Consider the following 17185-nt stretch of genomic DNA (forward strand, 5'->3'; position numbering starts at 1 on the left):
GGTTAACCCGTGTGACGATAATGAGTTACAGACTTGGTACTGGGCTGCTTGGTGACCATTTAGAGGCTTTGATCTGTCTTGCTCTTGTTCCCTTAACTGCCCAATAAAACTTTGGTTTGATATTTTCAAAGAATGGATTATACAGAGATGAACATTTTGACAATTACAAATAGGCTACAGTATTCTTATGGGGTGGGAATTTATTTTTTAAATTGGACCTGTGATTTCATCATTGAGGGAAGTTCTCTCTACCATAGCAAGTTGGCCTTTTTCTAAAACATAGAGTGTTAATCCCCTGGGGAATAGAGCATGGGATCATAGACTTAAAAACTAGAAGAGATTGTGGAAGTTACTGAGAACATGCTGAGCGTGTGTGTGTGTGTGTGTGTGTGTGTGTGTGTGTGTGTATACACACACACACAGACACACACAACACACATCACACACATTTGTATACATGTCTATATCTGTGTACATACATGTATATAATATACATGCACTTTCCCCCCAATTAACAAGCATTTATTATACCTCATTTGTTTTCCCTATACCCCCCTCAAAAAAAAATTGGGAGATGAGAGAAGAAATTGTAAGATATACACAGTTTAAGCAAAAACAAACAAAAAACCAAAACATCGGCCATGTCTAAAAATGCTCATCCTGCATTTTGAAATTTGTCGCTTTTTCCATCATTGGAATCAAAGTTGGCCGTTGCATTGATCAAAGCTCGTAACTTTTCAAAATTCAAACATCTCATTTGATATTTAAGGAAACCTATAGAAATGAATTGACCTAGCCAGAGTTATAGAGCCAAGGATATCTCTGAGGCAGGATTTGAACCCGAATCCTTGTCTTTGAAACTGGTTCTTTATCAACTGTGCCATGTTGCCTCTATTATTATGGCTACCTAGGACATAATTCTCCTTGACTGCTAAAAAGAGAAAGAAAATGTTTTAGAAATCAGTATGATTTTGAAGGAGTTGGTGATTTGTGTAACTTTTATTGATGATTTTGATACTACATTTATTTCCTGATAAGTCTCTTATCTACCAAATAATCACTTATAACAAATAAAAAGTTAAAGCAATGAATAAAATTAGCCTGCCTGATAGTGTATGTGGCATTTGGTACCCATAGTCCCTCACTTTTCTATTGGGAGAAGGAAGGATCATAGATTTAGAACTGAAAGATTTTCTCCTCTCTTTTTAAAAAAATATTCTGGAAACATTGATTGACTGCTGCTATGTGCTAGTGAGTGTAAAAGATAAAAAGACGGCTCTAAAGGCAGCTCTACTCCTGAATCGCGGCCTTGTGTTGGGAGAGGAGCATCCATAGCTCAGTAAAAGCATGAGTTGTGATGTACAGTTACCCAAAGTGGACAGGTCATAGTACAGAGTTTTGACAAAAGGTAATCTGCTGGAGAAGAAAATGGCAAACTAGGCCAGGATATTTGCCAAGAAAATCCCATGAACATTGTCCACTGGAGACCAGAAGAGTCACACGTGACTGAATGACCCAACAAGAGGCAGTGCGATGGGATGATAGACCCAGAATCAGGAAAACCCGAGTTCCAATCAAGCTTCAAACACTTGCCAGCTCTGTGACTCTGGGCAAGACACTTAACCCCTGCCTGTTTCAGTTTCCTCATTTGGAAAATGGGGATAATAGCACCTGTCTCCTAGGGTCATTTTGAGAATCAAACAAGAAAATATTTGTACTTTGCAAATGTTAAAGCACTTTATAAATGCTGCTAAGATGGTGTCTTTTCTTTTTTTTATATCATCATAGTTATTTCCATTTCCTCTCCTCTCCTCAGAGAATTCCATATGAAAATTATTAAAAATTTAAAGATTTCCAAAGGGAAAAAATCAATACAATTGAAAATCAATGGAAAAGGTAACAACCCCACAAAAGGGGTGGGTCGAGGATATCTTCTCATATTTCTTCATTTGAGTCCTACACCATTTGTATAATTTCACTAGGTTCACTGTTTTTGTTTGGTTCTTTCCATTTATATTGTCGTGATCATTGTGTATATTGTTTTTTGGCTCTGCTCCTGAGGTGGGGAAGAGCAGACACAAAGACTGTTGGGGGGAAAGCCAGAAGCTTGGTCTCCAGATAGGGGAGTTTCCTCTGGCCAATAGCTCCAGGCAGGGAGTAAATAGCAGACTCCCCAGATCCCCACTGCCTGCCTGGTGTCCAGATGTAGGTGTATTTGGAGTGGGCAGGAATAGCCAAAGGCAGCCAGTGAGAGCAAGAATGCTGGCTTTGGGCTCCCATCTGAGTTGGAATTCCATCCTTCTAGTTGATTGTGTGTGATTTTAGTATGTCCCCTTATTTCTCTGGGTCTCAGTTGTTTCAACGGATCTAGATGATCTCTAAGGGCTCCTCACCTCTCCATGCCTCAGTTTCCTTGTCTGCAAAATAATATTGGATTATACAATCTTTAAGGGCCCTTAACTGCTATGGGCCTTCGGGGACAGCTCAAGGGTACCTTAGTGGATTGATGAGCTTTGAGACCTTTAGGGGCAGCTAGGCGGTGCCATAGTGGAGAGAACTCCAGACCCAGAGTTAGGAAGATTCATCTTCATGAGTTCAAATCCAACCTCAGACACTTATTATTATGTGATTCTGGGCAAGTCATATAAACTGTTTGCCTCAGTCTCCTCATCTGTAAAATGAGCTGGAAAAGGAAACAGCAAAGTTCTCTAGTATCTTTGCCAAGAAAATCCCAAATGGGGTCAGGAATAGTTGGATGTGTCTGAAATGACTGATCAGCCACAAAAGGGCCCTTCTGGTAGAAAGCCAGGAGTTCTTAGCCTTTCTATGGCCTGGGCCTCTTTTGGCAGCTTGATGGAGCTTTGGAGTCTTTTTTTAAATCATGCTTTTAAATGCATAAAAATATATAGTATTACAAATAAAATTAATTATGTGGAAATAGAATTGTCAAAAATAGTATATAAGCTGAGAAAACCCAGTTTAATGATGTGATCCCTATAGGCCAGGAGTTAGGGATAGGGTGGCTCTGGTAGAGAATCAGTTAACAAGTATTTATTAATCACATGCCAGATGTGGACATTAAAAAGCAAAACTAAACAAAAAATATCACCTGCCTTCAAAGAGCTTATATTTCTTAGGAGGAGAACCAGGATCTCAATGTTGCATGAGCCCCAAGAGGCATTCTAGTTAACATGATTTTCTGTTTCTTTTTCCCCTGCTCCAACAAAACCTGGATCTCATAAAAATTACCTCTGATCCCAATGAATTATTTTCTAATGGACCTGGAGAGAATATAGACTTTCAAAAAGAAAAAGATCTGGTTAAGGCCTATAATTAAAACAGTGTGGTGTTGTTCAAAAAGTTATTGATATTTTGCCCAAAAGATTCATTATTATTATTATTGTTATTTTTGTCTAGTTGGACCCTGGACTTTGAATAATTTTTTGATTTTGTGTATGTGTGTGTTTCAAATAAAACTTTAAGACTGACCAGCTTAGCAATCTCCAGTATTCCTTTTCAAGAGAATGTTAATCTTACTCAGCTTTCTAATGTCATAAGGAAAGAAACTGAGGTATAGAGAGAAGAGGCGACCTGCCCAGCATCCCCCAGCCAGGTGTTGGAGGCAGTGTTCTCATCCAGGTCCTTTGTCCTTTCTACAATCCTAGTGCATTTCCCCCAGAAATCACTTTGCTTTTTAAAATGTGGGATCTATACCAGTGCTTCTAAATAGTTTGGGATAAAAGAACAGGAACAATTATGAGTATGAGCATCTCAGATGAGCAACACTTAGGAGTGTAATCATTGTGATTAGAACCTGTTTTGAAAATGGGTTTGCATAATCTTAGTTCCTTCTCAAAAGGAATAATTTAAGATGACAATAAAGAAGAATCCTTAGCATTCGTTTTATCATATGGGAATTTTTTTTTATGAATTTAGAAGTGCTTAATCACCAGCTTTTTGAAGATTGTTCTCTTATGATTTACTGAAGTATCAAAATATTTAAATGTTTTTGGTGAATCCTTGATCATCATGACTTTTAAGAGAAGCAGCAGAATGTATGGAATGGGAGTCGGGGTACTGGGTCTAGAGCAAGAATTGCTGTCAGAGTTTGGAACCCTGATCTGTGTTTACTGTTCAGGAGACTTGGGGCTGATTGCTTCTGCCCTCTGGACCTCCAGATGATGAAATGATCAGGAAAATGAAGGTCCTGGACTGGATCACTCTGCAAGTCCAGCTTCAAATACAGATCCTTTTGCGTTTCTTTGATTTGTTGTAATGCTTTCCCACCTTTCTTCCTCGCTTCCTCCTTTTCTTTTTTCTTCCCTCCCTCCTTCCCTCTGAAAAAAAGAGGGAGAAGTGTGTTTTCTCCTCTCTTCTAGAGATCCACTCTTAATTCTCACAATTACACAGCATGCAGTTTTGTTTTTTCCTTAGATGTTTGTTTTTCATTAGATCATTTTTTTATGCACTGATTTATAATTTTTTCTCGTGTCTTGACGTCAGGCACTAAATAAATACTTTGTGATTGGACTTTTGATATGACAGGGGAATTGCGTGGTAGATTTCTGTTCACGAGAGTCATTGTTTGATTTCAAGGTTTATGGTAGGGACTGTGGAAAAGCATCCCCACATTCTTATGAGAAGAGGGCATGAGACATGAAGGTATGGCTTTCACAAGTAGAAAATAAATACATTACATTGACCTTTCTTTGTATTTTGGAAAACTAGAGAAAAAATGTTTTTTCCTCTGTCCCTCACTAAGTAATGTTCTAGGTTTGCTGATTCCTTTCATTCTTGCAGCACAAACCCTTACGAAAAGAGGTTATCTTCTTTCTTATATGAGCAACCAGTCAGTCACAAGCATTACTTAAGCACCTGCTGTGTGCCAGGCATTGGGCTAAGTGCTAGGGGTACAAACTTAGTGGGTGAACGAAGCCCTATTCTGCTGTCCTAATAAGTGAGACAATGCACATGTAGGACAGAGAAAAGTTAATGATAGAATATATTTGGGGAAAAGTTTTCTCTTCTCTGTGACTCAGTTTCACCATCTGTAAAATGAGGGAGTTGGACTAGAAGACGTCCCAGGTTCCTTCCTGCTCCAGATCTGTGGTCTGGTCCTTCCTAAATCTGAAACTGGTTCCGTGCAAAGGAAAAGCCTGAGACAAGTCAGTCTAGGCTAGAGATTGGCGTTCTGGCCCAGCCTCTCTCCATAGTAAGCTGCCTCATGCCATCTAGTGGTAGATGCAACAAAACACAGGCAGAGGAAAAGAGACCAGTTTTCGGGCAGGGACCCCTGGCTCTGTCTGTCTGTCTGTCTTTCTGTCTTCAGCAGTTTTCTGATTTCTTCTCCTTCCAATAAAGGGACAGAAGAAGGAAGGGAAGGGAGACAGAGAGGGAGGGAGTGGAGAGAGTGTCAGAAAAAGAAAGGGGGAGAGAGGGAGGGAAAGAAACACAGAGAAGAGAGGAAAAAGAGGGAGGGAAGGAGGGAAGAGATTGAGAGAGACAGAGACAGACAGAGAAACAGACACACAGAAAGAGCCTGAGAGAAAAACAGAGACAGACAGAGACAGATCCACAGAGAGACACAGACACTCTTGCTATCTGGGAACTCCTACAGATGTCTTCTCAGAATTATGTTTTCAAAAAAAAGAAAGTCATAGAATGACAATGAGAAATAATTATATTGCAATACACTTGTCAAAATGTACTTTAATCCCCTGCAGAGAATGTCTTGAAGGGGGTAGCGGTCCCTCAGTAACTGCTGATTGATTATAGATTGGAACTAGAAGGGACATGAATTGAACCATCTCATTATTCAATTTTTTTTGTTTTCAAATTTTATTGTTGCCTCTTATTTTTAAACTAGTCATGTCCTGATAGCTCTTCTGTTGGACCTTGTTTAGTCTTGTCCAACTCCTCATGACTCCATTCGGGATTTTTTGGCGAAGACACTGAAGTGGTTTGTCATTTCCTTCCCCAATTTATTTTACAGATGAGGAAACTGAGTCAAAAAGAAAGAAATGACCTGCTAGTAAGTGCCTGAGGCAGAATTTGTCCTTCTGTTTCCACTGCACCATCTAGTTGCCCCTATACTTTATATACCCCTCCATAAATGTGTGTATTCTGTATCCCCAGTAGTTTTAAAGTTCAGATGTTGTCATAGGTACCCATCGGGCTCTCATTTCAAATCTATTTCCTTTTCTATCCCTTTCTCTGCAGCTACTATCATTGACCCACATCTGCACATGACAAATAAGGAAGTGATAGTTGAGAGAGAGGCTCTGGAGAGAGCAGTTTGCTGGGTAACTGATGACCCCCGTGTAAAGGCACTAGGTTAACCATTTTGAATTATTTACACTCAGTCTACAATAGCAAAGTCTAGGTCAGCAAGACCAGGAATAGGGACACGGGAGAACAATTTCCAATAGCCACAGACCTGTGAGGTCAAATACATTTGCCTCTGTCCTAAATGTCTCAGGTTGCCTGGTAGACCGGGGAAAACTGCTTTACCAACTACCTGGGATCTGCTATGGACATTAAGGGATCAGAGACCCTCTGAGAGACTTTGTCTTCCCTTTACACAAACCCCGTACAGAGTTGAAAAGCTGAACATTTTACTATCTTTCTTGCTATTCTAATCCTGACCATTTGTCTTATGGGACTTCTTCATTCATGGCATTAAGAATTTTTTTTTTTTTTTTTTTTTTTTTTTTTTTTTTTTTTTACTAAAAATTACTTTTAAGCTAATGATGCAGAGAACCTGAGTTCAAATGCTGCTTCTACCATATGTTCCCTTTGTGAACCTGGACAAACTACTTAATCATTCTGGGCCCCAGATTCCTTCTTTGTAAAGTGAATTTTACATTTTAAAAAATGTTCATATTTTATAAGTGAAATTTTACATTTTAAACAATATTATAGCTCTAAATCTATAATCCATGACAAGGCAGAGCTCTCCCCCCCAAAAAAAAAAATTCAGAGGAAGAAAGGACCTTAGAGGCTATGGATTCTAAGCCTTGTATTTTGTAGCTGAAGAATATGGGTTCCAGAGAAGTCACATGGGTAGTAGGTGGCAAGGGGGAAGATTAAAATACTGGCCCTTGGGAGTTTAGAGTCATCATTCTCCCCGTGATATCACATTGCTGCTCACATCTGACTACTCTATTCCGTAATTTTGTTCTGAAAGAGATAAAAAGGGTGGGAAGAAATGATTAGATTCCCTTAGTTCATTTTGCAACTCACAGGGAATTAATGATAATCGGTACTTCCGTGGAAATTTAACACTTTCAAAAAGCTTTGGGAGGAGGCAGCTAGGTAGTATGGTAGATATTTCTTGGTACTGAAGTCATAAGGAGCTGAGTTCAAATTTGAACTCTGACACTGGGCAGATCCCTTAATTTGGTTGCCTCTAAAAAAACAAACAATCCAACAATCTTTGCTTTATTTCATCTGATTTTCATAGCAAACTTGAGAAGGGAACACTGGAATTAACGTTACCCTTAAATTATGGATGAGGAAAGTGAGATTCAGAGGAATTAAATGATTTACTCAGGACACCCGATATCCGAATTTAAGGATCTCCCGAATCCCCGGCCAGATGTCTCCCTATCTCTGAATCAGTAACTACGGGGTCTGGCCCATATGGAGTATGTGTCAGAGGGATTTCGGGCAGTGTGCATGTATATGTTTGGAGGAACATGGGAGCTCCCACGTATGGATTCTGAGTAAAGCAGTAGATTGTGTAATCGCAAGGAAAGGAAAAAATGAATCTGTCCACTTGTGAGCCTTACCTGCCTTGGAAAGAATAAGGCAGAGATAGTGAGTCACCTGCCTAGAGAGGATGCTAGGTACTATGAGTCATCCATAGAGTCAGATCTTAATCCAGGGACTGAGGTTCCTAGGTGTGGATGGAAGCTGGGGAGTGGCGCGGAGGAGGGAGGGTGACCATCAGAATGCTTTCCTGGGTTAAGTCCTCGCCCACGTCACCGCCATCTGCTCGGCCCCTTCTGATCCTTCTCAATCTAGGCTGGCTACGCTAATGGCCTGAGAGATGAAGCACTGGATCAGAACTAAGACCACGTGGCTAAATTATGCCCTGACGTTTGTCTAGTCCTTTTTAAAAGAAGTTCACAAAACTCTTTATCTCCTGGGCAGGGCTCCACAGTCAGAGAACAGGGGTTCAGTTGTTCCACTGATTCTGAGCTTTAATAGATACAAGTCACTCAATAGTGACTAACTAATAATTTAATAGTTATAGGGCCCTTAGTGTTCCCATCTGTCAAATGAGGTTGGACTAGATGGGTCCCTTCCTGCTCTAGATCCAGGAGCCTCAAAACAGCCCAGGCAGGGCTTAATGTTAGTGAGATAGACAACTTCCAAAATCTCATCATCAATGAGCATTGGCAGCTGCTCTGTAGATCCAGGAAAAGGGCAATGGAGAAGGGACCGGTCTCTAACCCTGGGACCTGAAGCCTGCTTCTGCTATTACAATATAATTGATTTTCTTTGTTACCCTGTGCATTTTATTTGATGCATTTAAAGCATGACTTTGAAAAAGGGGCTGTAGGGTCTACTAGTTTGCCAAGGGGGTCTAAGAGATGAAAAATAAGTTAAAAACCTTTGTCCTAGAGAGTTACCTACCTTATGTCAGTACCACAGGTGAGACTCGACCAACTCTATCCACTACGTCATCCTGCCTCTCATTGTCTTGGACATAACAGGCATTTCATAAGTGTTGGTTGAATGGAATTTTACAGACAGATTAAGAGAGGCACAGGGAATTGATCATGGCTTCACAGCAAAGTTGGATTTGAACTCAGATCGCTGAAACTAAAGACTAGGAGCCTTTTCCGCTCTTCTTTTTGTGGCCACGCTGCTGCCAACAACTTCTTGTGGGTTATTGTGTACTTTCTGATGAGTCTGTTTAATTGTTTTAGCCCTGATTTTCTCATCTGTAAAATGGGGACAATACTGTTGTCATTACCTGTAGCAAGTCAGCTAGTTTGTCTGGAAGGAGGAATGTGTGAAGGAGAATAATGGGTAAGATAATCTGGAAAAGTCAGAGCCTAGTTATGGAGGGCTTTAAGTGCCCCCAAAAGAAGTTTATATTTGATCCTAGTAAGACAGTTAATTAACATTTATTAAGTGCTTGCTATTTGTCAGATACTTCCTTAAGTACTGGGGATATTAAGAAAGGTAAAAAACCAGGTCCTGCCCTCCAGAAGCTCACAGTCTATTAGAGGAGACAACATGGAAACTGCCTACAAATTAGACATAAACAAGATAAATTGGGAAAAAATGAACAGAAGGAAGGTTTGCATTAATGAAAGATCAGGAAAGCCTTCCTGAACATGAAAGAAGCAATGAAGGATCTTTGAACTTTATCTCTAAGGTCTCTTCCAACTCTGAATTCTTGAATCTAGTGCATCACTATACTCTTTAGTTATAATAATAAGAGCATCCAACTGGTGCTCTAAGATTTGCAAAGCACTTTACAATACTTTCTCATTTTCTCCTTGTACCAAACCTAGGAAGGAGGTAGGGACTTTTATTATATCCATTTTACAGAGGAAGAAACAGGTGGAAGTTCAGTGATTTGCCCAGAATCAGATGGCTAGTAGGTCTCCAAAGCATAATTTGAACTCAGATCTTCCTGATTCCAGGTTCAGCTATTTAGCCATTGTACCACTTAGCTGCCTCTTCACAAGCCAATCATCAATCAGTTTATTTTGTTATTTTTATCACCAGCTACTAGCACAGAGTGAGTGCTTACTAAATATTTTGATTAATGGGCTAACTAAATCAGTCAGTAAGCATTTATTAAGCACCTAGTATATACCAGGTACTGCGTTGGGGAGAGAAAGTATGTAAGAACATAGAAAACAGTCCCTGTGATCTCAAGAAACTTACGTGGTAGAAGTAGGTGGGTAGAATGGACATGTGTGTGAGTGATATGGGAGAGGCAGGACGTGTGTGTGTGTATACACAATACTTATGTGTGTATATACCTATAGGGTTGTAATGTATACATTTATGCATAGGTATATATGTGTATGTATGTATGGGTGTGTATTTAATCTTTCTCACAAGTTAATTCCATTGAGGAAACGGGCAGCTGGAGGCTAGGGGATGCTATTATATAACTATGAAAATAATAATATTTTCAGTATTATTGATAACATGTGAACAGCTGACACGTGTACAGCATCTTGAGATCCGCATACCCTGTTATTTGACCCTCACAAACAACTTTGGAGGGAGGTATCTTTGTTATCCCAATTTATCAGATGGGGAAACTGAGACATATGGATGCAGAAAAGTGTGACCAGGGTCATATCATTAGTGAGTATCTGAGGATGGATTCCAGGTCCAGTGCTCTAGCCACCGCTCCCCCCTAGCTTAAGATTTACAATTAAAAACAAAAACAAAAACAAAAACCAGTCTTCTGGTCTTCCCAGGGGAAGTGCTAGCCACAGTTGCTCTTGAAATTCCCTTGGAGCTGGAGATTGGGCACAGATGCAGGCTGGCTTTCTTTGACCGTTGCCTCCTTGCCCTCCCCAGGTATGGAGAGTGCAATCACACTGTGGCAGTTCCTGTTGCAGTTGCTGCTGGACCAGAAGCATGAGCACTTAATCTGTTGGACTTCCAACGATGGTGAATTCAAACTCCTTAAGGCAGAAGAAGTGGCCAAACTGTGGGGACTGCGGAAGAACAAGACGAATATGAACTACGACAAGCTGAGCCGTGCCCTGCGGTACTACTACGATAAGGTAAACTCTTGGCAGAGACCAGCCGGATCAGAGGAGGGGAATGGCTGCTTCCTCATGGAGTTGAACAAGGCAAAAATGCTCAGAGTTTGGGCAACTAGCTTGTCAAGGGCTTTAAATGCCCAGTGGAAGGGGTTGTATTTGATTCTAGTGTTAAGAAGGAGCCCTCAGAGCTTCTTGAGCAGGGGACTGAAGTAGAGTATGCTTTAAAAAATAATAAATATCAAAACACAGCTTAAAATTTGCCAAGTTCTTTCCAAACATTATCATGTTTTATCGTCCCTTCAACAGAAGGTTTATATTATTATCTCCATTTTGCAGATGGGTAAACTGAGGCAGACAGCTGTTGATGGCAGAACTAGTAAATGTCTAAGGTGAAATCTGAACTTGGGGTTTCCGGACTCGTTCACAGCACCACCTAGTGGCCTAGCGTTTGAAAGCAACTTTGGGCAGCAGCGTGGAGGGTGTGTTTGGAGAGGGGAGAGCTTGGCAGCTTGGATGAGATAGTCCATAAAGAGTTTCATAAACGTCAGTTATTTTTTTTCATTCAGTTGTTTCGTTCCTGTCTCTTTGTGAGTTCTCTTGGCAAAGATACCTGAGTGGGTTGTCATTTGACAAGTGAGGAAACTGAGGCAGTCGCAGCGAAGTGACTCGCCCAGGGCCACACACGGTCCGAGGTCATGTTTGAACTCCTATCCTTCTGGCTCCGGGCCCGGCCCTCCATCTCCTGAGCCACCTCGGTGCCTAAAGTTAATTATTACTTGTGCTCATCTCCGAGCTAGCCTGAGTAAGGGAGACGTTAGCCAAGCTTTTAGCACCGTGCAAGGCCCGTAGCAGGGGCTGTGTAAGGCTCATTCCCCTCCCAATTGCATTTTGAAGTCTTAAGCTTGAGGACTGACATTAGTAATCATGGTAAGCTGCTCTGTCTGGACTGATTCTGAAAGAGGATTAAAGTAATTGATTTAAATATTAGCTCCACATTTATACTTGGTGAATTCAGCCAATCCATCACATTTGTCAAAGTCCGTTCATGAGGAAGAGACTTTCCCCATATCCAGTTTCATATCAGTTCCTCAATAAAATAGGTATCCATTCACTAGTTCTTTAACGCTGGCCGCATGAGAAAGATTTTTTTTAATATACCTTTCTAATATCTCTCCTTTTTGCCCCATCTTTTCTCTGACACTGCCACCCACCGCAGTGTAGACCTTATCCCTCTGTGTCCTGACTGTTGCAATAACTACTGGGGCTCCCTGCCTTGGATCGGTCTCTCCTCTAATTCCTCTTCTGGAGTGATCTCCTCGAAGCCCAGATCTGACTCTATTCTCCTCTGTTTGATAAATTCTAATGGTTTCCTGTTATCTCAGGATCCAATATAAAATCCTCTGCTTGGTTCTGAAAACCCTTCATAACATGGCCGTGAAAAGCTTTCTTATACCTTAGTTAGAAGAGGAAATCTCCTTATACCTTACTCACTGCCCGCCAGTCTGAGTCATCCAGGGATGCTGCTGGCTCTCCTGTGTTCTTCACAAAAATTCCATGCTTGCAGCTATTCCCCATCTCTTCCTCCTGCCTCCCAGACCTCCTTTAAGTTCCGCTGAGAAGTCAGACCTTCAGAGCCAGGTGCCAGATCCAGCAAGTCAGGATCCAATGCAGTCTCAGACAGCTAACGCTTACTGGCTGTGTGATCCTAGGCAAGTCACTTAACCCCAATTAACTCGCAAGGAAAGAAAAAAGGAAAGGGAAGGGAAGGAAAGTTTCTGTTTGGATTCAGGTCATAAGGATGGCTTCCTGACGTACCCATTTCCCCTGTACTTTCTGGAAATTTTGGCTTCTCTCTGGTTATGTCTCATCAGTGTGGAGGAGGGGACTCTGGGGACTGTACAGATGGTTCTCAGAGTGTCTCGCTGTCAAGGATGAAAAATTCAAAAGGAATCTGGAAAGACCTTTATGAAATAATGCAAATGGAATCGGTCTATCCACAGGCATTTTTTAAATGTCTATTTTGTGTCATCACTGGGAATACTAAGGTAAAGTCAGTCTCTACTAGTAAGAAGCTTACATTGGAACAGGGGAGAGAATATGTACATATAGAGAAATATAAACAGAATAAATACAAATATAAAGTAGTGAGAGAGGGAGGGGATTAGTAAATAGGAAACAATATAAAAGATGGTACTTAATTGCTTCTTCAATGAAGAGAGGGATTTTTTGAGGTAGAGATGAGAAGAGAATGTGTTCCAAGCATATAGGAAAGCCTATGCATATAGACTTAAAAATGGGAGACTGAGTGCTGCGGTGTAAGGAGCAGAGAGAATACCAATTTCCTTTCTTCTCCTCCCTCTCTCCTTCTTTCCTTCTTAACTTCCTTTTTTATCTCTTTCTTTTCTTCCTTCTCTACCTCCTTCCTTTCTTCCCTTCCTCCTATTCTCATTTTCTCTTTCTTTCTTTCTTTCTTTCTTTCTTTCTTTCTTTCTTTCTTTCTTTCTTTCTTTCTTTCTTTCTTTCTTTCTTTCTTTCTTTCTTTCTTTCTTTCTTTCTTTCTTTCTTTCTCTTCTCTCCTTTTTCTTTATTCCTTTCCTTCTTCCCTTCCCTTCTTTTCTTCTTTCTTTCCCTCCATTTCCTTCCTTTCCTTTCTTCTATCCATTTCTTCCTTCTTCCTGCCTGTTCTTTTTCCTTCCTTCCTTCTTTCCTTCCTTCCTTCCTTCTTTCTTTGTCTCCTTCCTTCCTTCTTCCTTCTTTCCTTCCTTATTCCCTATTCCTTCCTTCCTTCTTTCCTTCCTTATTTCCTATTCCTTCCTTTCTTCCTTCTTTCCTTCTTTCCTTCCTTCCTTCCTTCCTTCCTTCCTTCCTTCCTTCCTTCCTTCCTTCCTTCCTTCCTTCCTTCCTTCCTTCCTTCCTTCCTTCCTTTCTTCCTTCCTTCCTTCCTCCCTTCCTTTTTTCCTTCCTTCCTTCCTTCCTCCCTTCCTTTTTCCCTTCTTTCCTTTCTTCCTTTCTTCCTTCTTTCTATTGCTCACTTCCATTTTTTTTTCACATCAAAGTCATTTTCAGATATATCCCTCATCCCTAACAATTAAGTAATTATGAAAAACCATAATGACTTCATCTAATAGTGTATACAACATTCTGGGCTCCCAGTCTTCCACATCTTTAATGAAAGGCAGAAAATATGTCTCCTCACATCTGGGGCTGCTGTTCTTCTTTTTCTGCAGTGACCTGCTAAGCACAAGCTTCAGCTGAGAGGTTTTGCTGCTCCTTTCCCCATGGAGAGTTAAAGGTGGGACAAAAGCCCTCTCTTGCTATGTTCAGAACAAAAACATCACTCATTTCCACTAAGCAAAAGGCCTTGTGAAACAATTTTTTCGTTAATTAGTAAGGAAGAATGGTCAAGGTAAAATCACTGACTGAGCATTTTCCTGAAAAGTAGAAAGCTTCCCTTCCTAACTTAATTGGATAATTCATTTTAAATTAAGTGGGCAGTCGTGACAGGAGAACGTTAGTATTAATAATACATACCTTTGATGGAGTACTTGTGTCAAGAAGCCTGGCTTGGGTGTAATTATTTAACTCTGAAAAATAAATTTTTAACCAACAATACAATTTATTGTGATAGCGGAGAAGGAAGGAAGTCAGAGACATCATCGTGATCAGGGAATAATGCTATTCTCCATAAAGTTCTGTAGCGGAGTATCTTTTTGGGCCTTTTCCAAGAGGCTGAAGCAACTAACTACTCATTGACCATCACTAAGACCTGCCTGATTCATATCAAGTATACTTGGGAATTTCTGTTCCCGTTGCAGTAGCAATAATGGGGGGGGGGGCGCCTTTTTGGAAAATTGCCCAGTGTCCTTTTTTGCCAATATGGATTAGTAGAGGGCAGGCAAAGAGAGTGGTCCTAGCTGTCCCAAGATCCTGACTTATTATCTCGATCAATCTTATGAAGGCCATTCAGGCCTGATCACGCCCCCTTTTATTTTTGATAATCAGGCTCTTTTTCAAGAGAAACAAGAATCTATTCTTAACTAGAGGTGTGTAAACTTAGATTTTTTTTTTAAAAATTAACTGTTCTGCAATATAATTGGCTTTCTTTACAGTCCTATATAGTTGTATTTTATGCATTCAAAAACATTATTCTGAGATGAGATCCGTTTCAAGGGATTCAGGATTCATCAAAATTGCTTTAGGTCAGAGGAATCCTTAAATATCATCAAGCCCAACTTAGTCATTTTACAGGTGAGGAGACTATGGCCCAGAGAGGCAAAGGGGGAAAATCTCACCAGGATTTCCCCTTCTCACAACTTTCCTGCCAATTTCCATTTACCTTCCTGGTTTGATGTCAAAACTCCTTCCCATTCCCACCCTCATAGAAGGAAGCTTGGAACCTCCATTTCACTACGATCCTTGATGCTGTTTCCCTTCCCAAAAGGGTCTGGGTATTTCCAGTTGAAGAGAAGACATGATTGGTGACATTCATTGATGAGTAGATGTAATAAATGAATTACTGTATCTCACTACAATGCTTCCAGCAAGATAGGGGACCACTGAGCCTTGCCATCTGCCTTGCTGCTGCACTTTCAGACCATTGCCACCACTGAACCTTTCTTCCACCACAAATATTCACGGGAACTATTTGTATCTGAACTTTGCAGAGCATTCTGAGCTCGTGTCGGTCTGATCAGCCATAGCCAGACACTGTACCTCAGTTCTAACAGAGTAATGTCATTTTGGTCCTCTTTGAGAAGGAAGAACAACAGCTAACCAACCAACCCAGTTAGAATATTCATTTTTTGAACTCTTCATTTATTCATCCATCCATCCTTCCAATCATTCATTGTGTTTAAAATTCTTTTCAGTTCTGACACTTCACATTGTATGGAGGAGGGAACAATAATAAAAATAATAAATCATAATAAGAATAAATAATAAATGGACAAGCATTTATTAAATATCTCCTGTGTTTCAGGCACTATTCTAATAGGCACTTTACTAATATTATCTCATTTGCTTTAAAGGCCTTTTTATCTTTCACAAACTATGTTCCTTGCACCCTTCAACTTTTGACATTCTGTGTTCTGAGGTCTTTTCCAGGTCCTAAGATTCTGTGTTTTAAGGTTCCTCTCAGATATAACAATCTCTATTCCAAGTGTCACAGTGCTTAGAGCTCCTGGCCTGGAGTCAGAAAGACCCGATTCAAATCCATTTATTAGCTTTTGTGACCTTGGGCAAGTCACTTAACTCTTTTTGCCTCTGTTTCCTCATCTGTAAAATGAGCTGCAGAAGGAAAACTCTCCGGTGTCTTTGCCAAGAACATTCCGAATAAAGTCACAATATAATGAAACAATTGAACAGCAGTTCCAAGGTCCTTCCCAGTCTTGCCATTCCATGTTCCAAGGCTCCTCCTGGCCCTGATATTCTTTATTCTAAGTATTTCTGAGCTCCGGCATCCTGTGTTGTAAGGTCTCTTTTACCCCTAACAGTTTGTGATATTTATTTTCTGGCATCCCACTTCCCCCCAACTAGGCTTGTTGCTTAGAAACCAGAATGGGGCCTGGAGGACTTAGCATCAGCCATAAAATCTATGTTTATGAGGATATCTTCGCATTATATGCTCAGCTGCCAAAGCTTTAACCAGCTTGCCAAATGAACACTTACATCATACCAGTGCCTGGAGCGCAACAGATACATGTTTTGCCAGGATGGATTTTCTTGCTTCTGGGCTTTTATTGGCAGGAAAAATGGAGAGGTCCATTTGTTGAAGTTTGCTGTTGGCCATGAAGGCAAACTGACCGATCTCTTAACTGTCTCATTTTCCATCCCACCCTAAATCTCTCCAATCCCACCTCATTCCCTCCCAATCCCAACACATTCCCTCCAATCCATCCCATCTCCTCCAGTCCATCTCATCCCCTCCAGTCTTCCCATTCCCTCCAATATATCCCACTCCAATACAACTCCATTCCCTCTAATCCTATCCCATCTCATCCCTTCCCATTCTCTACCATTTCTCTTCCTCTCAAGTTAGTTATATTCACTCAAACAAGGTCTCTTCCTCCACCTTATGCTCAGTTTGTTATTTTTATCCAGAATTCATAACTTGCGTGAGCCCTGTCCAGGAGTAGGAAGAAAGCTAACCTATATCTGACCCAAATCTGAATCCTTTGCAGGGTATTAAACTTAATTAAGGAATGGAGGAGCTGGCAGAGACAAAAGGTCCTCATGCCTTATGCACCGAAAGGGCCATGGAAAAGACCCTTTCCATCACAAGTCATTGATTCAGATGAAGTAATGGTCTAAAGTTCCTTGAGAACAAAACTGCTTTGTATCCTGAAGGGCTAGCATGTTTAAAAAAAAAAAATAGACCTGTAATTTCACTGGGAAGGAAACTCTAGCAGTGCATTTTGGTACTTTGCAACTTCTAG

At 40.6% G+C, this 17185-nt stretch overlaps 1 protein-coding gene across 1 annotated transcript in view; it reads left to right on the plus strand.

Moving 5' to 3' along the window:
• The window catches only part of ELK3 (ETS transcription factor ELK3), a 91553-nt gene that overhangs the window by 41949 nt on the left and 32419 nt on the right, over positions 1-17185 (plus strand). The window contains exon 2 of the mRNA XM_074271317.1: positions 10561-10769. Within this exon, the coding sequence (XP_074127418.1) occupies positions 10563-10769 (207 nt within the window). The 5' untranslated portion in view covers positions 10561-10562. The remainder of the gene's footprint in view (positions 1-10560; positions 10770-17185) is intronic.

Source organism: Sminthopsis crassicaudata, chromosome 5 (assembly GCF_048593235.1).
Source record: "Sminthopsis crassicaudata isolate SCR6 chromosome 5, ASM4859323v1, whole genome shotgun sequence".
NCBI lineage: Eukaryota > Metazoa > Chordata > Mammalia > Dasyuromorphia > Dasyuridae > Sminthopsis > Sminthopsis crassicaudata.